The sequence below is a fragment of the Lagopus muta genome, chromosome 1 (assembly GCF_023343835.1).
Source record: "Lagopus muta isolate bLagMut1 chromosome 1, bLagMut1 primary, whole genome shotgun sequence".
Taxonomy (NCBI): Eukaryota; Metazoa; Chordata; class Aves; order Galliformes; family Phasianidae; genus Lagopus; species Lagopus muta.
Genome location: NC_064433.1, coordinates 67,891,371 through 67,914,949, shown reverse-complemented (window position 1 = coordinate 67,914,949; position 23,579 = coordinate 67,891,371). Strand labels below are relative to the sequence as shown.

General features: G+C 37.7%; 1 protein-coding gene across 5 annotated transcripts in view; it reads left to right on the top strand.

Moving 5' to 3' along the window:
* The window catches only part of SCUBE1 (signal peptide, CUB domain and EGF like domain containing 1), a 201,027-nt gene that overhangs the window by 128,610 nt on the left and 48,838 nt on the right, over nucleotides 1–23,579 (top strand). For all 5 annotated transcript variants that reach the window (XM_048964163.1, XM_048964156.1, XM_048964148.1 and 2 more), the window contains 2 exons: nucleotides 319–435; nucleotides 20,712–20,834. In XM_048964163.1, the coding sequence (XP_048820120.1) occupies nucleotides 319–435; nucleotides 20,712–20,834 (240 nt within the window). The remainder of the gene's footprint in view (nucleotides 1–318; nucleotides 436–20,711; nucleotides 20,835–23,579) is intronic.

The following is a 23,579-nucleotide window of genomic DNA, read 5'->3' as shown; positions in this document are numbered from 1 at the left end:
CTTAAACTTGTTTCATATGCAATAACCCATCCTATCGCCTAAGACAGTTCAAAAGCACAAACTAAATATAATAAATAAAAACACCAGTTTGGAGGGAAAAAGAAATTGTGACTTGTGGAAATGATTTACCAGTCAAAACAAGTATGTGGGCCCTGATGACCTTGAGAGCTTGCTTGAGTTGGCTTGCTTATAATTTAGACTGCTTTCACGATATTGTAATATTGCCCCAAAGAGTTGGTGCCTCTCCCCTCCCCCAGAACATTTCATTACACTCCCTTTCTCCCCCCTCTCTCTCTCTCTTTCTCTTTCATTCTGCAGAAACATGTGCTGTCAATAATGGAGGCTGTGATCGGACTTGCAAGGATACCGCGACAGGGGTACGATGCAGTTGCCCAGTTGGATTTACCCTGCAGCCTGATGGGAAAACGTGCAAAGGTCAGCTTCTGTTTGCTTTGCAATGCATCATTTGCCTTCAGCGGTTTCGGTACAAGATGTAAATATTCAGATATTTAATCAATACTTTTAAGTTAAGGCTGTTACTGGCATAGTGATTGCAGTTGAGTTCATTTGCTTTCCTCATCCTTAATTCTTCTGCATTTACCTACTTCAGTCATTTTTCTCTCTTTTTATTGGAAGATTTTATTACCACAAAGAAACGAGCTACAGAGGTCGAACTGTTTTTAACTGGCCAGATTTAGATGAGTAACTCTGGGCTGCAGAAACATTCAGTTATAAAAGATAGTCTGATATACTTCTAAAAATTCAATCCTGTGATGATCCTTGAATTTTTCTATTCAAGATTGAGGTTAAAAATCTCAACCAAATCTCCATCAACTGTTGATCACCAATTGAGGCTAAGCAAAAGCTGCAGAGGTATTACTGAGAAAAAAAAATCAAACAAATAGTTGCCCATTTCTGGCCCTTCAAAACATTAGAAGTAGCTAGCTGTAAAGGAAAACCAAAGCAGCATTTATTAGTGCACAGTCTAAGTTTTTCAGTTCATGCTTGTCTTTTACTGTTCCAAAGACAGCATAAGAACCTTGGTGTTTCATGAACGTGTTAAAACTGAGGACAAGGGAAAGGAGAACAGAAAAGAGCATCTGATACCACTCTCAACATCTGTTCTCAGTTAAAGAGACAGGGACAGTTCTCAAATACTCCTGCAGAATCACATTTAGTGGCACTATGCATGTAAGTAGTTTTGGATACATACTTGCAGGACTAGGCCCTTCATCAACCCTTTTCCTATTTTCCTACATTTTTCTTTTGAGCTCCATTAGAAGAGATTAGGGACGTCCAGGAGGACATTGCATATATCGTTGTGGCAGAAAATACTTTTTTGTCACTCAGCAGCAAGAATAAACTGACTTAACTTGTTAAGAAACTATTGGGACTTTTTTTCTTCAGAGTAACCAGAAATGTCAGAATATCTTTAGTTCAGGGCCTCATGTAACTTAAAATAGTAAAACCCACAAAAATAAACAGAAAATGTGTGGTTTCCTCTTGCTCCAGGCTAAAAACTTGGGCATGATTCTGTTAGTATGCTTATTTATAGAAATAACAGTCCATTTGCCTGTTTATTTGAAAATAAAACATTTAAGCTGCCATTGCATACAATTTTAATGGTTATGGGTGAGCACACATCAAAAATCGGTCGTTCTAGTTCAAACCACATGAAAATAAACCTTCATTTTTACAGGCAGACTAGCTAAGCCATAGTAGAACAGTAACAGTGACTCCACCGAGTGCTTAAAAAGGAGGCATTTTAATACTGTAACATACACCTAGACTTGATCATAATGTTTATTATTGAAAGTACATCATGAAAAAAAAGGTGAGTTCTAAATTTAGAAGTCTGGCCATAGAACTAACATGAAACAATATTTATATAATAATCAAATCTATAATTAGTGCTACAGACAAAATAAAATGTTCAACTGATCCTCAAACCAAATACCATAGCCCTAAGCACTTTCACATTTTTCTTCATTTTCCATTTTTTATGAGAAGAAAATGTAAGAAACAGAATCTGTATTTTTATGATGTTGCAGATATCCTTTTACTTAAACAACAAGTTGAAATTCACTCACATGGTTGAACAAACCAACCAGGTTATTTTTTTTTTTTTTTAACCCTAACCAAAATTGACATTTTGGGCAATAAAAAAAACAGTAAAATATATGGTTTACATTTAACTGAAATTAATATTATTTTTCTAATGTATTACACCACGAGATTTCTGGACTAGATTTTGCTTCCTTGAAGCCAAAGCAACTTCCCATTTAAATCTGTGCATTAAGAATCATATACTTAAACTGACCAGGAAGCTGCTTCATAATGCAGGCAGCCCTTAGTCAAGTCTGCTTTCTGAGACGTGTATCTTCTGAACATAGAAGTGAGTGTTTTGGCAGAGTACCTTCTTTGTTCCTCTTGCTTGTAGGTAGAGCTGGAATAGTCTGGGGTGGGGAAGTTCAGTGTTAACACATTTTCCTGTGAATTGTATTGAAAACAATAGAATGATCTTCTCAAATTAAAGTTTTTTATTTTTCTCTTCACTCTCTTTGATTTGATTGGGCTACTGTCTCTTATTGTATGCTGTCCATTGATCTATCTTTAACAACTGCAGCTATGTGGTAAGAACGATGGATAATCTATTGAATGCCTATTAAAGCACCTTCAGGGATCATACAGCTGCCACATCCGGTCTTCCCTGGGCAGGGTTTCCAAGTCTACCAAATGTCACAGCATCTCCAAATGAGGTTTTTAGTAGAGGCATGATTTTAAGGAGAGCTTATGTTTTTAAACATAAGAGATAGGCTTTTTATCTACTACAAGAAAAGAAAGAGGAAGGACAGCTGAGAAGAAGCTGAGAGAAACTGGAGGGTTAATTAGTGTATTAATAAAAAAAATGCAGTTGTGGTTTGAGCAAAATGATTAATAAGTTTAGGTTATATTTAGCAAATAATGTTGACCAAAAAGAATATTTTTATTGGAAAGACTATGGTTTTTCATCCATTTTGGCATCTTCCTCCCTATGGCATTTGATATAGTACAGCTACTATTTGAAGTTATGTATTTACTGAAATTATGGAGTTGCTGAGGCTTAAATAAGACTCATAGAAATGTCTGAACTGTTGAGTACTCCAATAGGGGCATAATGCAATTTGTAGTTCTAGCTCATATGTAATTGATTTCTTCAATAGTGTTTTTTTTACCATGCTGGTATTTCATGGAAATCTGTTGCAACTTTCCTTCTTTCCTTCCTTGTTTGTTTAACTAGGGAGTCAGGTAAATTAAACAACAATCCTAATTTTTGAATTTATGAAATAAATATTGATAGAGAGTTGGCTTTTCAAAATTTTGACAGATATTTTGTTTAGTAGTGTGGAAGTTCATTAACAATTTAGTGTAACATAAAGACAAACATACATTTTAAAAAAGGATTTTTTTTCAAAGAGTGTATAACTCTTTAAACGTTACTAATTGGTCCACATTTTGTTTGCAATAGCAGATTTCATATTCTATAGTTTTATCATAAAAGCTGGGATGGATTCAAACTACAGAATACAAAAATGAGTCAGGACTGAAGTTCTGATATTTCTCCTGGCCCTTCCTGAATATAACAGAGAAGGAGGCTGCAGGGAAGCAAGTTCTGAGTAATGCAAAGAATCTATCTTCAGGGTCTTTGCACATTGATCTCTTTCACAGGCTCAATGGGAAATGGGAGTTCAAAGAATCAGACTCCTTAGTTAATGCATGTGCAGTCTGGTCTTTATCAATGTCAATAAAATAGAAGGAAAAATCATTGTGAATGAAGACTTAATGAGGAATACATACAGGTAGCTGCATAACCTGTGAGGGGACTACTGTAGCAGAAGACTGTTTAAGTTTCTAGGAGATGAAGAGGAGAGCTTGAAAACTTTATATCTCCAGTTCTTTCTCCTATATACTCCCATATAACTTACATGGTCTAGCAGTGAAATAAGGGCAAAGGTGCTAAGAACAGACCTCTGCTGCCTAGTTAGAGGGGCCTTCAGTTGTATGAGTGCTGACTGAGGTACAGATTCATCAACATTTTGCTGTTCTTCTTAAAAGTTAGTTTCAAAAGCAAGTCTTTCCTCAGCGGGGTTGACACAGAATGAAAAAAGATCTTTTTTCCCTTCAGTCTTCCTATCAGCTGTTAGCTATATCTCTAAATAAGCCAAACCATGCAGGCCTTTGTCAGCTAGGAAAACAGACACATCCCAAACAAAAAGAACTCCACATCCTCCCTCTAACTCATGCTATTTAATTTCTCCCGCCATTGTAATTTAGTGACCCCAGCTTGATTCTGAGTTGGTTTTGTGCTGTGCATGTCAAAGCAATGTAGTTCATTTCCGTGCATGCCTACTGAGTCATCTACAGAAGTCAGCTAATACAAACAGAAAGGGAGAGACAGAGGATTAAAAGACATAGTGGCCCATGATGCTTGCTGCTCATTGTCTCCTACCCACTTTTTAATATCTCCTACTTTGTGCATCTTGGGATTCCCTAGTCTGTAGCTTCCCTGCTTGTTGGTATCTGTACTTCTTTCCTGCTGAGTACCTATCTCATGCATTCAGTTATTATTTGCCCACAGTGAGAAGATTCATCACTTTAGCACTTTAATTATGTTAAATACAACCTATATATAGCAGATAAAGCAGGAGATTCATTTCTGAAAAACACGAGGGGCTCAAGAGGAGTGAAGTCAAATGAGTTTATTTTCTGAAGATTGTTCAAGTCCAGCTTCTGAACTGGATTAAACAATAAAGAGTTTGTTTTGGACGTACTATAAGATGTGGATTAGGTCAAGGGGAAGGATCACAGGCTTCTGGCAACACATAAAATGCAAGACCGTGTGGCACCAAAGTTCTGTTTCATCACTTCCACATGTATTTGACAAAGAAACTGTGCCCCCTGAGGCACTCCTATGCCCCAGAGCAATGCAGCCTGACAGTACTGTCACAGGGTCACAGTCCAATTGTGCAGGTGCCATACTCACCCCATCCCAAGACTCAGATGGCAGAGCAAGTACAATTTTAAAGCAGAAGAGTAGTGTTTTTCTAGGTGTATGGAGCAAGAGACACAGTGCAAATGTGGCTTTTTGTAAAGCATCTGTAAAGTGCCATCTAACTTTGCATACCCCATGGATGTTTTGTAATAGCAAGATGACTATTGTTTTGTTTAGCTAACTTGCTATTTTGCAGTACTTTCTCAAGCAAGCTTGAGAGTGGGGTTCTGGGGAAGCAGATACTCAGCTGGGACTAAGTGTCATTGGTTTTAGTAGCGGTGTGACCGTACATTGGTAACATTGCTAAATATAGCAGCATTAATTCATGCACTCAGATGAAACTTTGCTGAGTCCAGGTGATCTCTCAGACATGTATTTAAGACACAGAAAGGCCCCTGGATGTCTACACCTAAGGCTGGGGCATTTTATTTACTGTGCAACGTACACTAAGTAAGCCCTTCTTAGCCCTTTGGCATATTGTTTAACCAGAGCAGTGTTACGCAGAGGTTATGTGACTGGATGCTGTTTGGGCAAACATTTCTTCTTCCTGCTGTCTCATTGTCATGGTTACCCAGAAATGTGATGTGCTCTCTACTTCCTTGAAACAGGCCCCCATCCTTTTGCATTCAGATGCAGCAGAGAAATGTGGCACTTACATGCTTAAATACTTGACTGTGCTGCTGTGGGAGTGCCAGAAATGCCTTATCGTTGACCAGTTTACCCACTAACTCAACTCTGTAACCTTCGCTATCATTAAGCAATCTAGAAATGAAAACCAGGAGCATGGTGACTAATGAGCTATTTCAGTCAAAGAGCCAAACCAAATTTTATTGAAACATAAGGGAATTATTGCATTGGCTTTATTAGGTTGATGTAGCAATTGCACTTTTTTCTGATTCTTAATTGCAGCATATTATGAGAGGAGAATGCATTTTAAATTATTTTTTAATACAAAAAAAAAATGAAAACCTGGAAATGAATTCAATTTTGAAAATTGAATTGAATTAAGACTTTGTTACAGAATGAGTTTCAGTGAAGCAAACTGTGTCATGTTTTGGTAAATACAAACTGAAAGGTTTCATTAAATTAAATGCAAAAATTAATGTTCAAATCAATTTGGCATGAGAATATGATTCAGATGTTGAAAACTTTCCTCTCTTTTCATTCAGAACACACTTACACTAAGTGAAAAGCTCAAAATGAGCAGTTTAGCTGGCCAATTTGGCTTCATTTCCTGGATACCGAATATCTGTGGGCAGTTATGGTTCCCTTCCATCATTTCATTAGTCAAAATTACTTAAAGTCTGTTTTTGGTTTTTCCACTAAACTGGATTAAATTGATTGAAGCTTTTTAAATTTGCATCATGTCAATCCTGATCAATTCATATGAAAAACGGAAAATGTTTCCTCATTTTCTTTTTCTTGTTTGTTTGTTTCTTTTGTTGTTGCTTGTTTTGTTTTTGTTTTTGAAAGAAACACCAGAAGGAATTATAGGTAACCTTTATGTCCCTTCCAACTTGGGCCATTCTGTGATTCTGTGATTAGTTCGGTATGTCAACTAGTGGCTCACTTCAGTTATGATTCTCACGTTGTTTGACTGTGATGGATTGGATAAGTTTCAGGGCAGTATATTTTCTTCTCAGAGTGCCTAAATGAGGAAAGTTTTACAGAAAAATGATGAACTAAGGTTTTGTTTTGTTAATATGCCTGACTCAACATTCCTTTTGCATGCCAGTAGAAGTTTGACAGTAAAATACATCCCTTTGCAAGATAAGCTGTGTAAAATATGTGCATCAGTCAAGTTTACAGTGAGGCAGATGCTGGCACGTACAGCCATTCTTTTCACATCATATAGGTGCTTCAAGGCCTTCAGAATCACGTCCATAGGCTTGGTTCAGGTCTCCTGAACTAAGATTAAGAGCCAAATGCAAGACAGACACAAATAAATTCACGTGAATGTTTTGTTTGTTTGTTCGGTCACGGTTCTGGTTTTCTTCCTTAGCTGTAAAGAGACCTTCTTCAAAGTAGTCACCTAAATACAAAAAGTATTTCTTGGGTTAGATTCCCACAGAAAATTGAAAGGTTTCCACTTAAGTTATACCATCATTGTACCAAAGGTATACATAACTTCTTCATAAATGCATAAGCAGTGTTAGAGAACACACAATCACTAAAATAGTGGACTGAAAATTACACCTGAGTTTTCTGCTGAAGTATGTAACTTCTATATGGAGGTGCACAGCTACGGGATTTATAGATTTACCTTCTGCATAGCTGCAAGCAATGTAAATTCCCATAGGACCTAAACTTTCACCAGTAAAACTTCCATAGTGCCTGAACTTCTGCTGGTGCCTGCCACGCATATTCAGTCGAGTTCCAGTGTCCCTAATCTCAGATCTGAATTACAGTGAAAAATTGCCCTTCTTTTTTTGGTTCACTTGTTTTGGCAGGTATTCCCTTGCCTAGTAAGTCAGAAAGTTTGTGAAAAGGGCAGAAGGGGTTGTTTTCTGCTCCTTTATGACTGGGAACATTACCTTGAGGGGGAGAATGTAGAAACCTGCCTACCATTGTTAGGAAAGATGAGGTTTGAACCTCAGTCTCTTTCACACACAGGTCTGATGAGTAGGAAGGAACTTCTACTTCTTCTATTGGGGAGAAGGGAAAGCAAATGTATTGGCAACTATAAATAAAGATGATTTATGCCCATTATATATGCATTATATCTATATCCATTAATTCTAACTAAAGGGAGCCACTGTCACTTCAATACAAGATTAAGTATGTGTTATCTGTGCATAACCTTTCTCTATGCTGTCATTACAATATATCCTTCTGATTTTGCTTTGTTGCCTTTGGTAATCATGTTGTAGATAAATGAACACAGCGAGCAAGGAGATTAAAAGCCTAAGCCAGGATTAAGAATTGCATTAGATTTGCTCAGATATTACGCTATAAAGCTGTTCTTGTCTTCCTTGTTGAATTAATTCATGTACATCAGCATTTTATATTAAGAAGAATTTAAATGATCTCCTCAAGAGTTCAAATTTCTATGGATTGCTTGTAGAGGCAAATTGGCTCCTAACCTAGCCTAGCCTGGAATACTATTACTTGAAATTTGCAGTATACTTTCTGGGAGTCTCCCATTAGCACTCTTGCTTAGTTTCTCTAGCAACATAAACGTAGATAGATCACATTTTTCCACACATGTGAAGAGGTCTGTTTAGTTTCCTCCTCACTGAATACATGCTGCTTTTGCAGAACATATGTATTTGAGCCATTAGCCATAATCGGCCATTAGCATTTTCTAGTGCTCTCTCTCAAAAAAGTAGGGGAAAATCATATATGCAAATGGTGAGAAAGAGTAAACTAAAATGAAGTAAGCTGCTGTCAGTCATCATCTGCACTGCGGTCAGAGTGCTGTGGCACCAGCAAATGTCAGCATAAATGTCAGGCACAAGATTACAAGCAGCAGTGGGTTTTTTAACAGGTCTTCTGTAAATCCAGAAAGGACAGAGACCTGCTTGCTTTATACCCTTTTCATCTGACTGTATTTCCATTGATAATAGCAGCACCTGAAATGGCATTTACTTCTGTGGTGTATATTTAAGATAATTTATGTAGTTAATAGAACAGCTGTACTCACGATTTTAGTACTGGTTCATGCCATCAGTGCTTAATGCCAGAGTAATTTGATGTACAGCAAATTAAATTTTGCTAACGCCCTGCTGGTATGATGTCTTATATTCATTGTTTGGTTTGGAAAATTGTATATGGAAAATGATGCCTTTGCCTTACTCTCAGTTAAGGTACAGTGATGACTACTAAGATCAGTTTTTCATATAGGTTAATAAGTAGCTTCTCTTTACTTGCTGCACATAGACAAAGCTATCTGGGATGGATTGCTCTGAGATATCCCAGAGCAACAGTATGCATGTTCCTCAGAGTCTGTGAAAAGTTAACTGAGGGAAAGATGGGATTGCTCTCAGTAGGCTTTCATTTTCTAGTGGAAGTACCACAATAGTAATAATGGAAAAAATTGCAAATGGAAACAGATTGAGATACACTGAGTTCTCAAACCCTCAATGAAGAAGTTGACTAATGCAGAGGTTGTCATTCTTAGGCCTTTATATAGACTGCACCTGCTGCCATTCTTCCTTTGATCCCCAAGACCATTTTGTCCTTGCTGTGGACCAAGCTAGAACCTCTGTCCTGTCTTCTATGCATTGGCTCTTAGAGTGCACCAGCTTTGATTTTGTACCTTCTACTTCTCTCTGGAATTCCGTGATGTCCTATTTTTTAGAATATGGTCAAAAAAATAGGTGACCCTGTGATAAAAAAAACACATCAGTCTAGGTCATTCCTGATTGCATTAGAAGTTCTACATTGTGTGGCTAAGACACCTCCTATTTGCACAAGCTTAAATGTATGTGCATTCTGAAGTAACATGGAACAGCTGGCATGCTCTGAACGCATATCATATTGCAATAACATGCTCATAAGCATAACCCTTACAGGATAACTATACAGGATATCCACCTTACTTGCCTTGAAAATCTGTTTCAACCGAGTTACGTGTTCCACTTCCCTTCAGAGTCTGACCAGTGGGGAATAAAGAGACTCCCTAATCTTATCAGTAGAAACAAAATTTAAGAAAAAAATGAATGTTAATACAGGCCCATGTTCTCTGATTATATGTGATAGTGCGGGACAAAATTCTTGTCCCTTGCTTTCCTTCTATCTGCTTTGTCATTCTCTCACAAGAACTTCCTACTCCAGAGGAATCAGACTTCCTTGATTTTTATCAACATCAGGCACTAGCTTGTTTGTCAAAAACAGGCCTCAAGCTTGGTATGTGGTGCCTCCTAATAACACTTAAGTGTTTATCAAAGTGGTTTATCTTCAGCTGGTTTTTTTCTGTGATGGCTTTCTCCCTTTTTCTTATCAACTTAAACCTAAGGTTAGTTTCCCATGAGTCAAATCAAGATCTAGTTTTCATAATCCATTATAAAGCAACTCTACTTCCATCAGAGCCCTTGCATGACTCTTTTTTCAAGCTGCAACAATGTACCTTCCTATTATTTGTGTCTAGAAATAAGTGCACATTCAAATATAAACGCCATTTGAGTTTGCTTCTCTGGAAATTTAAATAAAAAGCTATCAGAAAGCAGAAGAGGCCAGATATTATGAGAAGCCACTACAGCTATGAATTAAGAAAGACTTGCCCTTTCCATAATGAATACAAGGCAATGAGAAAGAGCTGAAGCTGAATTTATAACAGAACTTCACTGTTGAAGCAAACCCAAGATCTCACTGACTTTGTAGTTTAAAGAAGCTCAAAAGGATTGAAGTCAGATACAAATCTTGTGGCTGATCTTTTTTTTTAATAACAAACAAAAGTATTCAATGCAGAAGCCTCTTACATAAACTGTGTGCATAGACACAGAGTGGTGAATGGACAGAGGAACGTGTTTGTGTTGTGTGAGAAGTTAACACCTAAATAAATTGATGAGTTATGAATAATGTGAAGAAAGATGGTAATGTCCTCCAGTAACTAGACTAGTGATTTTAGGAGGAAGCAAAATAGTCATTTTCTATATAGTTGCATAGATTTAAATGTGCAATTCAATGTTCAATTGAAAATGATGGGGCTTTCTGTAAAATGCCTACTGACAAACTTTACTAGCATTTTAGAGTGTTTCTGTGTAATGAACCATAAGATCACATGTCATTTCATCTTACTAAAAACAACAGAAATTCTATGAATCTCAAAATGCTTAAGTGATTTATGGAAACGAACGTATTTCCTGGGTATATGTTGCACAGCAAAGAATTTCCCTTCCCTTTCCCTTTCCTAGTCCACTGCTTCTGAAAAAAAACTTTTGGTGAAGAAACTAGAGATACTTGTGTCAAAGAGGCAACCCAAAGGCAGGCAGTTGGTGATTTAGGACTATAAAACAATGGATGCAACTGCTGAACTGAAAAAAAAAAAGTAAAGAAAGGCAATATTAAACTAGAGGCAAGTTAACACTTTCATCATGAAAACAACGATCCTGTTAGGTGTTTGAGTACTGACAAGAATTTCTGAGAGCACACACTTTGACATCTTTGGGAAAATAAAGACCATGTTAGAGTGCAACCCAGTAAATGCTTCCACAGGGAATTCCTTGATCTATCCTTTAAGCATGTGCATTGGCAACACTGTATAGATAATAAGTAGACTTGTGGCTGTTGAAGGAAGACAATGCAAAGGGAAATTTTATGTTTGTTATATAGGGAGACAAAAGAAAGGTTAAAACTGAAAAGGAATTTTAAACAACGGAGCCAGTTTTGAAGGACCTGAGCAAGATGTCTGAGAAAACTCATCAAGCTCAGAATTCAGAAAGGGAAAACTGATAGAAGATCAATGCCTGAGTTTGAACAAGCTGCTTATTTTAGAAGGGGTAGAGAAGACAAGGAAGACACGGAAATCAGATTAGGACATGAGCTGCCAGATAGCTACAAAAAAAAACTTTCAAAATGTCTCTGTAAATGTGGATTAAAGAAGCAAACATGACATCCTGCCTGCAGTAGTCTCACTGCTGAGGCCACAGCCATTTAATGCGTTTATACCAATGTTATCCAGTCTCAAGACAAAGAGCAAATAAGAATAACCCAATGTGAGGAAAATAGTCACAGCATCTGGCAGGCAGATGCAGTTTCTCAATGAAGAGCTCTGTGTCATGCCCAAAGAGGAGCTATATTCATCTGTCCCAGTATGGCTGTCCTGGAAACAACAGTTTCAAGGCTTTGAAAAGACCAAAGGGTGACTCAGAATCAGAATGCTTTTCTCTTTTCTCTACTAAAGAAAAGAGGGATTGGACTGTTGTCATTGCTAAGAAAAACCTGGCATGTGTCAAGATGATGGTGCATCCGACAGAGGGAGAGGCATGGAGGGAAGAGAAGGATTGGCAGAGGTGATAGTAAATCCGTATATGTAGAGAAGAAGATGGAGAAAGATTGACCAAGGGGAAATGTATGATATTTTGAGAGGACAAGAACACAGAAAATGGTTGGTAATAGCTGGTTACAACTACTCAGATGCCTGGAAAAGTGGACGTCAGATATTGACTGATGAGCATATATTTCAAGTGGGCACTAACGCAATTAATTTTAGGTATGTAGACATAATCTGATCTAGACTTTCTGAGAGAGATGTGAAGTTCCAGGTTACAGTGAGGAATAATGAAATAATAAACTCATGGGATTTAAAAAGTGAGAGGAAATTCAAATTTTAAATAGTAACAGGTGAAATTTGTCAGAAAGAAGAAAAGAGAATAGAAGGGAAAAATATATGTATTTTTTTTTTTGCCTTCTAACTGTTGCTGCAAATTTATCTCATCCAGACTGTGTGAAACCTTCCACTACCCCTTCCCTTTTTGGGGGAATTGCCTTATTCTTAGGTTGAAGACGTTCAATTCATTTGTCAGCTGTAGACTCATTTTTGACAAGGCGAATATAAGATAACAGATTATCTTCCATTTAAAAATTGCAGACTTGGATCAGCTGCCATGTAACTGAGTTTCATTCCTTCCCAAGGGTTCCATCTATCCCCAGAAAATGAATTTGTGTGTACTAACTTAGGGTTTTTTCATGAGAAGGCAATATCCCTGCTCCCTGGAAACTTGCATTTGTTATTAGTCTTTGTGAACCTCCCCTTTGAAAATGTCAAATCCTTTAAATTAATGCTTGGGAGGGTCATATTTTGCATTTGAGTTGTTGAAAAGACCTTGCATTTATTTGACAAAATAAAATTCCCCAAGGATCAGCAACCACAGAAGTGTGATGTGTTTTCTGTAATTTGGGGGTCAACTACTTGCATAATCATAGCTACCAACATTCAAAACTTACAGTAGATTTTTTTTTCTTTCATTATTTTTCATCAAATATTTCCCCTTTTTTTTTATATGGCTGTATCCTGCTCTCAGTAATGTATTTGTCTTTCCAGATACAGAATTGATCCCTGGATGGTTGAAGAAATATCTTCAAAAAGTTTTGGAGGGTTAATGTTGGTCACCAGCCAATTTTCTTTAATTCATCAGTTATGAGGGATTTGAATTATCATGAATTAATAGTATTCAACTATCCTTTTCAGCAAGAGTAGCTTTATCATTAAAAAAAAAAAACAGTTTTATAATGGGATTTTAGAAAGCATATCAGTGTCTTCAAATGTCCTTACCCAATAGCAATTTTATTTTTAAATTCTATTTAACTAAATCAAGCACAAGTATAGGAATTTTTAGATGCAGGATGAGATTCTTGAAAACAAGCACACAGCCTTCCTGAGGAAAGAGTAATTCCAAAGGGAAAAATAAAAATAACTAAAAGGCAAACTGAGTTAATGTGCTAAGTCCAAGGATTCTTGTATCTTCTTCCAGTAGCATCCAGCTTTCTCACTTGCCCTTGTGCTTTTCTTTGAGACTATATGGAGAGGTTGAATACTGTCAGGGCAAGGCACTGTTTTTCAGTGAGAGTTACAACAGATAATGTGCCCAGGGGTATTAGCTCAGCAGTTTTGTCTGATTTTTGTCTTGAGAGCCACTAGATTAACCCCTTTAGTGTAGCCATTGAACATAACTTTCACCAATTCATATAGCTCTCTGCCTCATCTCCTCCTTCATAAACCGCATAAGCATTAAATGTAAAATTATTATGATAATAGTGGCTATGTGAATAATGAAGGTAGGTAAGTATTCAGCCTATATATTTGCACAGTTCAGTACCACCTCTTTAAACACAACCTCTAAGTGTACATGAGCTTAAACTGTCATTATTTCCACTTGAGTTTCACAGAACCTAGTGTACTTCACTTCCCAGATGCTTTGTAAAAGAGACACATTCTGTTGTCCCCAAGCCATAACTGCACACTTACTTCTCCCTCTCCAGTGTTTTATTAAAAAAAACACTTGCATTTCTAAAATCTTACAGTCAGAGGAAAACTAACTTTATTTTCTGGGATCTCTATAGCTTTTTTTTCTTTTCCCTTTTTTCTGTATTTTTTTTTTCAATTAGCTCTAGACAGTATTAACTATATCACCCTCTCTCTTTAAATCTCCAGTCCACTTCACATTCTGGTATCACAGTCTTAAGACAACTTGCACTGTTTGGGTTGGTAGCATTGCACTAACATGTTTTTAAGTTAAAAAAAGAATTCACTGTTCAGCAAAATTTTTAAATGAAAATCCTTTCTTTTCTCGATAGATTTAGTAAATCCCTTCCCTTTCACAAATGAGAAATCATGGCCTAAACTGTTCTGACAGCATTTCTAAGTTTTTCACTTTCAAAGCTTTTTGTGTTTTATAAATCTAATTAACTGTAATAAGAAAATAATGGGACATAATGTTTGTTTTACGAGGTGATTGATCTCTTGGCAGCCTGGCAGACTCTTTTATTGATTGGTTGGTGGATAATGTCAGAGTGGATATGTCCTGAAGCAGAATAGCTGACACCTAAATCCATATGTGACAGATTACCATCTGTGTTGGAAGACAGGTTTCTTTGTGAAATTGCAAAGATAACAGGTGAAAATGGAGAAAGTGACATGAGGGAAATGTGTTGAAACCTGCCTCAACCCTCCCATGCTATAAGAGCATTTACACAAAGCTCTCCATTTTGTGGGCAGCATGTTTTCGGGATGAGGGAGATTAAATTTTAATTACACTCATTCCTGTCTGCCCAGTCTAGTTTTAGTTCTGTTAATTAGGAAAATGCCTTGCCCCACAACCTAACCATATAGCTAATTAAATAGATAACCTTCATTTGCTACTTAGTGGAACTTTGGTTCAGTAATGATTATCATACATTACAGTTAATTAGCACCATGGGAGGGAAAATGAGGATGTCACTGAAGTGCAAAACTCAAATTAGAGGTGCTATAAAATATGCCTTATTTCATTTTATAGCTATCTGATGCAAGAAAGTCACGCACTACCCTACCCACCTCAGTTTCACATTTGTTAAAGGAGAAATAATTAAACTTATCTCTCCTGCAGAAGTGTTTGTAGGTTTAATGCAATAAAGTTGATAAGATCCTGGCCTTTGAAATCCTCAAATAGAAGATGCTGCGTAAATAGAATTATTCCTCTCTGAAATATGCAAAACATGTTAGAGGCAGTGAGCTTCGTTCAGAGAGCGCAGTCACAGATAGAGTGGTGGAAAAGCGCATGTACTTCTTAAAGTGGACTGTGCCTGTATGGTTCTACACATATTCACAATGTCTTTCAGGATAAAATGCTACCAATACAGGCTGTTGTGTCAAACCACTCAAAAGTCCAGACTAAAAAGGAAAAATGTCTGTAATTTGACAGTACTTTTTACAGTAGATGACTTTTTTTCAAAATGCTTTGTTCAATTAAAATAAATCATTTTAAAGTATTTGTCCTGAAAATATCAAGTAATAATTACCAATGCCTCATTACAGGGATAAAATAAAATAGGGAGGTGTTAAAACTTGCCCAGACTGCTAGATAAACCTTTTAGAAAACTGGACTAGGACTTCTGACTCCCTGTAATCTACCAGACAGCATTTGCATCTAGATTTTCTTGCAGTGCCACCACTTCTGCGTGCTCACATTCACCATTCGGTCTCCATAAACGTTCAGCAAGTGTTGGTGATTGTCAGTGGGTGTCATTTTTTTCTGCTTGGAGAAATTCAGTGACACACCATTGCTTCATACACACTTCCACTTGTCAGATGCCTTTTTGCCGGACAGCCCTTTGCTGCTGTTTGTTTCACAGCAACAAAATGTAATGGAATATTGGCAGGAAGGTTCAACCTCTACTGCCATACCGCCAACATCTGCTTCTGTTTCAATGGGACAACATAATAAAATAGGATGCATCACTTTTGGAGCAGCCCCTGTAGTTTGGAAAGTGTAATTTAACACATTTAGAGTGTAGGTTATGTTTTTGTTAATCCCAAGTTACTTACTGTATTGCAAGTTACTCTGAAAAAATTAAGAGGCAAATAAAAACAATTGTAATCTGAGCATTAGGTAGCATTGATACCGTTTGTAATGTAGAGCAACGTGTGCTTTGTGCAGGCCTGTCCTGTTTGTCATACTAAGTAAGGCAGCCTTGTTGGATTGTTGCGTTGAGGTGGTATTCATGTTTGGCAGAGTAAATTTGTTTTTCTGCGCATCTATTTCCCCAGCACTGACAAGGTTAAAGAGTTTTGTGGCCTGTTTTATAAAGTACTTTGTGGTCTGCATGCATCACAGAACTAATACCTGTGTCAACAAGGCAACAATAGTTATAACGGTTAGGGAAGAGTGGTGATTTTTAGAAGCATGAGAAAAGAGAAAGAAAGAAAGGAAAGCAGAGGAAAATGCCATGAGTGGGAATAAAAAGCTAAGAATTGGCAGATTAGCCCACTCTGAAGAAATATGCCTACCAATATCCCCTGAATGTTGGTAATAGCGTAATTAATCTTAACATGCTTTCTTTAGCAAAAACAAGAAGGGCATGACATTCCTGTAATTATTTTTGGTTGATCTTGGAGTATATTATTTTCCTGGAGCTAGGTAGCATTTTAATACTGCAAAGGATTAGACAGACAGAATCAGTTCAAATATTTGTCCAGCCATTGAAAAAAGCAGCCTAACTTCCGCCCGAGATGAGGCTTTGGAAATCTCCATATCCATCATTGTTTAAGAACTAAGCGAAGATCGCATGTTGATTACCCTTTCAAGTTCTATTTAAGCAGCTTATGTGGAAAGCTAAATTCTAAGTTACTTAAAATCACTACTTTTTAATTTGTTCTCTGACTTGTGTGTGGTAAGGTAAAGCTTTCTGAGTTCGTAGCACATATACATTCATGCATTCACTCTCATGACTCGCATCCAGATCAGAACTAGTGTCTTTTTAACATGACTTATGCTAAGCAGAGCTTGAAAAGCTACAGAGTGAAACAGGAACAGTCATTCCATCAATCTCCACCATACTTCTGTGGTTTGTCCTTAGTCTGTTATTGGTCTATGTCCATTTGTGCAGAAGCTGTCATTCGGTGTTTGTAGCAGATCCATAGCTTGTATGAGCAAGGTATTGTTTAACTATATCAATGCTCTTGCTACATTAAGAGAAATCCTTTTGAATTTCATTGCTAATGCATTGGCAGCCCATCAGACCCGCTGGTCTGAAATGACCAGAGTGTTGTGTAAACACTGATTATCAGAGCATTTCACATACAGCCCTTGTGGAGAAATATAGCTCTTTATATACTCTTGTATTTCTAGGGATATGGGGGAACAGAGCACTGTGGAAAGTTTGAACCATTTTTATGCAACTTGCATTATCAATTGGAAATAAGCCACTTCAGAGCTATGTGTGAAAATAACAGTTTTATAATTTCTACAGACAGTCCCAATCATAGAAGATAATATGGAGATTTGACAAAGAAATTTCAAATCTGGTAGAGATATCGTGATGGGTTTCCAGTGTGTTTTTCTTCCCCTGCATGGTAGGCAGACATGCCATGGAAGCATACTCTCTGTGAAGTTCACAGGAGCCACCTGACAAAGGTGGGTACCAGTCAGTTTAGAGATAAATGGGCCCCCCTTTCTCACACAGTGGAATCATTTATTTTCACATGGCTCATAACACAAATTATTTATAGCTGTGGAAAGAAAAATAGTGGGGATATAGGCTTGGTGCAATTTCTGTGAACCAGCTAGACATGATGTGGTTGGATACTGCTCTCTTTCAAGTGAAATGCAGCAGTGTACTGCTCTCCATAGAGTGAAATAATTTTTACATGCCTTGTCAGTCTCGCTATGGCCATGGAAAGAAATACAGTGAAAGCAGAGACACTGGCGCTGTTTGTGTTATTTAGAATGTTTTTGCAGCTAACAGTTTTGACCTCTATTCTGTTTTGATGGTCCTGGTTTCAAAAGGCCACATCATGTCATCCAGTGAGAAGAAATGAATAAAAACTTTCTTTTCCTGTGGACTCTCCCAGGTTTTGCATAGATCCTGGTTCAGGATTACTCCAAAGAATTGCTGGTGTAAAACTGATATGCTGCATTGTCAGTGGAATTGAAATGGATTAACAGCTTCAAACCTACCCTCTGAGGCCAGGAAGGTTTCATTTCTGTCCCTTGTGGACTGCAGAGACCCTGAAAAAAAGTTAGCGAGACTGTAGTCTGGAATGTAACATGTGAAATCCAAGGGCTATCATTTAAAACATCAATCCTTCAGAATGGTGTTTGACGGCTGCAAGTAATTTCTGCTTCATAGCCCAGAGGTCATGTTGTTCTTATCAAGGGTAAAGGAGACCTTCCTCATGATGAACGACTGTTCTGTGTGTTCATGATGCACAATATATTAGCAATTTTAATTTACAGTTTAATTTGTACAAAAGTTTTGTCATGGCAAGGTACATCTGTGCTGTGAAAAAGGATGGAGCAGTTGTGGTAATCCATCACGAGAAGTGTACCAGAGACCCAGTTAACACTTGTTGGAGCTAAGAGAGAGAACTCACCAGAATGGAAATGGCTGGGGAACTAGGCCAACCAGTCATGTGTTTTCACCACTGATCTGTCCCTGTCCTTGTAATCATAGCTGAAACCAGATGGGTTGCTGCCTACAGTCTCACGCTGTTGTGTAGAGCAGCCTGCAGTGTAATCTTCACTAGGTCAGGCTGGGAGTTAAGGTTATCTGTCCTTGGCTACTCTGTTTCAGTCACCAGAACTTAAGGATCACAGACAAGAAATGACTCCTGCTATCAGCTCACTTTGAGGCTCTGTTACCTGAGACAGAGATTGCATTTGGGCAGTCCACTCAAGGCTTGATACCACCACAGCTGCAGTCTATCATTTTACCCTCCTGCTTTTAGTAGTATTGAATGCAAAGTCCACTCCTGTGCAGAAGCAGATACAAAACCAATAAAGTGTAGTATTAGTTCTAAGGTTTCATTTCTGTTTTCCATATGTCCAGCTCATTGAGCAAATTTTTTTCATTATACATGCCATTCTTATTCATTGGAGACGTACACCCTCCTAAATGTATTTTGTTTAGTGTCCGTGCAGCAAAGCACCGTTTAGGAAAGTGGGCTGAATTTGCTTCTGAGCTATTAAAATTTCTAGATTAACCTCCTCACTCCTCTTGCAGACATATTTGGCTGCTTTTTGTATTCCATGTGTAGAAATGTGGTAAGAGCCGTATTACTTTCTCATGCGTGTAATCATGTTTTCAAAAAGGAGTGAATAACAGACCCTCAAAGTCATCTTAAATTTAAATCGTGCTAAATGCCCCCTTCACTCACCAGTATCATGCTATACTTGATAAATTTCCATCTCCACATTTTAGTTCCTAGCTTTGTGTTCTGCAGGAGTTGCTTTTTAAATGATCAGCTGTTTCTTCAAAGTTTCAGAGCTTATAGTAAGAAACTTTTCAGTAGCAAAGATCACATTCCACTTATTTTTCTGAAGAATCTCATTTTCTCTTCCAGAAGTATGCACCAAGGCTCTGACATATTGCTTCTTTTGTTTATATCTCTAAAAAGGCCTATATTTTTGCAGTATTATTCCCCTGAAAAAGTAATAAGTTTGGGGTTTTTTTTTCAGAAAATCTGCATCCACCTTTTGGTAAGCTGGGAGGGGTGGAAAAGTGCCCTGCATTTCAAATGAGGTTCTGTGAGCTATCATATCCATGTTACACAAGCTTTTATGGACTGGGCATTCCAGATTTTCAAAACTTTTAGAAGTTATAAGGTGTAGGAGGTAGATTCAAGGTGGACCTCAAGGATCACCAAGCTCCAACCCCCCCGCCACATGCTGGGCCACCAACCTCCCCGTTTAATACCAGACCAGGCTGCCCAGGGCCCCATCCAACCTGGCATTGAACACCTCCAGGGACGGGGCATCCACAGCCTCAGCCTCTCTTGGCAGCCTGTTCCAGCACCTCACCACTCTCTTGGTAAAGAACTTCCTTTGGATATCCAACCTAAATCTTCCTTCCCTCAACTGAAAACCATTTCCCCTTGTCCTGCTGTTATCTGCCCTTTCAAAGAGTTGATTCCCCTCCTGTTTGTAGGCTCCCTTTAGGTACTGAAAGGCTGCTATGAGGTCACCCCGCAGCCTTCTTTTCTCCAGGCTGATGGAGAGCCCAGCTCCTTCAGACTGTCTTCGTAGGTGAGGTGCTCCAGCACTCTGATCATCTTTGTGGCCCTCCTCTGGATCCTCTCTAACATACCTTTTCATTTCTTTATATAGTAATAATGGAAGTATTTTGTGATAAGTCAGATGGATTTTACTTTGTGTTTGTTGTTATTTCATGTTTTCAAGTGTTCTCATGTTTTGAGAGTTTCTGTGTTAGGGGAGATATTAATGTTTTAAGCCAAAGTCTTCTGTTAGGTAGATCACTACATCTACAAAGAATCTTCCCTCAATAGTTTTTAACATCAAAATACCTCAGTTTGGTCATTTACTTTTTCCACTGCTGACAGAAATACTTCTGTCACCAGAACAGTTCAGCCATAGCTCTTTAGTAAGCCTTGCCAGAAAGGTTTGGGATTGGATGCATCCGATGATCTTATTTTCTAAAGGGACAGCAGCCTCCTTGGGAATCTGTGTGAACTCCTATACTCCTGACTTAAAATACTCTTTTTGCAGTCATGAACTAAATTTTTCCCCTTCGTTCCTTGCAGATATTGATGAGTGCTTGGTAAACAATGGTGGCTGTGACCATTTCTGCCGAAACACAGTTGGCAGCTTTGAATGCAGCTGCCAGAAGGGCTATAAACTACTCACAGATGAACGGACCTGTCAAGGTAATACATCATTTATTTTACTCTTTATATAATGAAGTTGTTAATTTCAATTGATGACTTTTTTTTTTTCATTGTCAGGGGGAATGTAATTTTATATTAGAGATCTTAATCACACTGTCATAGGAAGTAAAGTTAGAAAATACCTACCAGATTTTGATTTTCTGAAGTTGTTTTAGAATATTTTTGGAAATTTCTTGCTTCATTGTTTTCAGTGTCCTGCTGAAGCAGGAAAATCCCTGTGGTGTAGTGGAATTAGCAGAGGCAAAGATTCTAGTGTTCATGTCCTCTAATTTGCTGTGATCTCTGTGGGACAGAAGTATACCTTATTTGCAGTGAATTCATTTGGAATAACTTACTGGAATAGAGCATTTGAAATAGTTAAAGTGAAAAAATAGTCTAATTTGTGAGCTTACTTTTTCTTGATAAAATTAGTTTATAAAAGGAATTTTGAGAGAATCCAAATGAAGTATGATTTATGTCATGTTTGTTGTGTGCTTCATGATTTGTTACCGAAGTCATACAGTACTATAAATTCTATGACTAGATAAGTGTGTAACTATTTTAAATGTGTGAATTCTATAGCTTTATGCTGTAGAAGCCTCCTCAAAAAGACTACAGAGATGAAGATGCATTATTTGAAACAGAAAGGGAAGAAGGAAATACTCATGGAAATTTTTCTACTGGGATTGCCTTTTTATTCATACATGATTATGTGCACGGGTTTTGAACACATAAAAGTTACAAAGTCCAAAACAGCAGTACTTTAAAGCTTCTTTGTTCATCAACAAAGGAGAAAAAAAAAGTCTGAAGATCCATACGTCTTTCCAGAGGTTTTGCACTGCATCTCGTTGGTACTTCTGTTGCCTAGGAAGCTTACTGCACCATGAGTTTGTCAGTGAGAAGTCACTGCAAGGTTACTTTCATGCTAGGACACGATGGGAAAAGCTCAGATTGGCAACAGTGAGTTCCACATGTTTAGATAGAAATAATGTTGAGTCACGTCAGAAAGTTGTAAGTTGCCAAGTTTTGATACACCTGCTAAAAATAGAGACAAAATGTTAAAAAGAAATATTCCTTTCATGATGCCTTTAGAGATAGTTAGGAATGCTTTCTGTTTCTTGAGTTTCTTATGTTGTAACATGCTTTCACTGTCATATCAGTAAGAGGTTTTGCCACTGAAGTCATTGTGAGTACAACAAGGAAGAACTCAAGACGTGCATTCTTGTTAGGCAGTAGCTAGTACAGAATGTATTTGTTCATGATGCAAAGTCCTAGTAACAGACTTTGAAACCTACCTATAAATAATCAGGTACTTGTGATAATGAGAAACTGGAAGCAGTTCTGTAAACCTTGTTTGTGAAAGTTTTGCTTCTTTGTGTGCCTGGGACACTTAATGAGTGACTTGTTGGTAACAGTACATACCATGCAATGAATGAAGCAGTAGCTCATCTTCTGCTCACCTTCATGGTCAGACAAGAATTGTTAGCTCAGAAATACAAACATCACCTGGCCATCCTACTTTTTCCATTGTCAGTGGGCAAGGGTGGGCACTCTGCCTCTACAGGGTATGTTGATTGACCTGTCAACTGTAGCTTATCTGTTGGCCCAACAGCCTGATTAATGCAGGCTTGGAGAATTCTTAAGGTGGAGAATTTGCTTTGCTCCCAACAATGTAGGTCCTTCAAAGTGTGCAGTGGGGAGGACAGAGTTATTTCCTGTTTGAAGCCTGAGGTATTTGGATTCCGGAGACTGATACAGCAGCTGTGGTATGATTCCAGCTTTGTTGAGGGAACACTCCTCAATAATTTAGTTCCTGTCTGGTGCTTAAGGTGGTAGTAGGTGATTCAGGCAGTCAGAAAGCCTGCTAATAAAGAAGGAAGGTAAGTGAATTTATAGATCAACAAATCATTGATGTATGAACCACCTGTACTTCATTGCTCCTCTGCAAAGAGAATGTAGTTAGTGGAAGTGTTTATAGATATTAATGTCAGGTCTGACAGAAAAATGTGGTTTGGGGTTAGTGATTCTGCTAGCATATAAATTATCCATAGCTTTTTTGGGGGGTAACAGCCATTCAATATCAACCATAGAACATTACTGAGAGATTAAAAAATATATATTTTGGCTATATCATCCTTTTCAATGTATGAATCAAAAACATTTAATTTGACTCCATAAAACTTGTGTTATGTCTGTTGTTTTGATTCATAATAATAGAGTTTTTATGACTTATCGATTTTGCTGTCAGTATTGCCTTTCTCCTCTGGTTTCCATTTTGAAACTAAAGCTTATTGTCAGTTACAAATCAGTGTTTACAAATATTAATTTAGGACCTTGGAAGTGTATGTTGTTTTGGTCAAAGACCTATTTTATTCAGATGGCCTTCCTAGTGTATAGGGAGTTAATCTTCAAATGAGTCCATCATTCACATCCAGGAACAGATTCTGCTAATTTTAGACAGAATGTCCTTTCAAGCAATTGGTAAGCTTACCCTTTTAAGACCTGCAGAATCCCTGGGTAAGTCTGTGTTTGCGTCTGATTCAGAGCAAAGAGTCTGTAAAGAAAAACAGCCATAGATACACTGTTTGTGTTAGCAATATTTTTCACACTGTTGAAAATACAAATAAGCTGCTGCTACATCATTTTCTTCATGTGATTGTTAACTTCAGCATAAGACAATTTTCAGTGTTTCCATAAAAAGGTACCAGTAGAATCATTGTGAAATGCTAAGGTTGTCCCATGTCA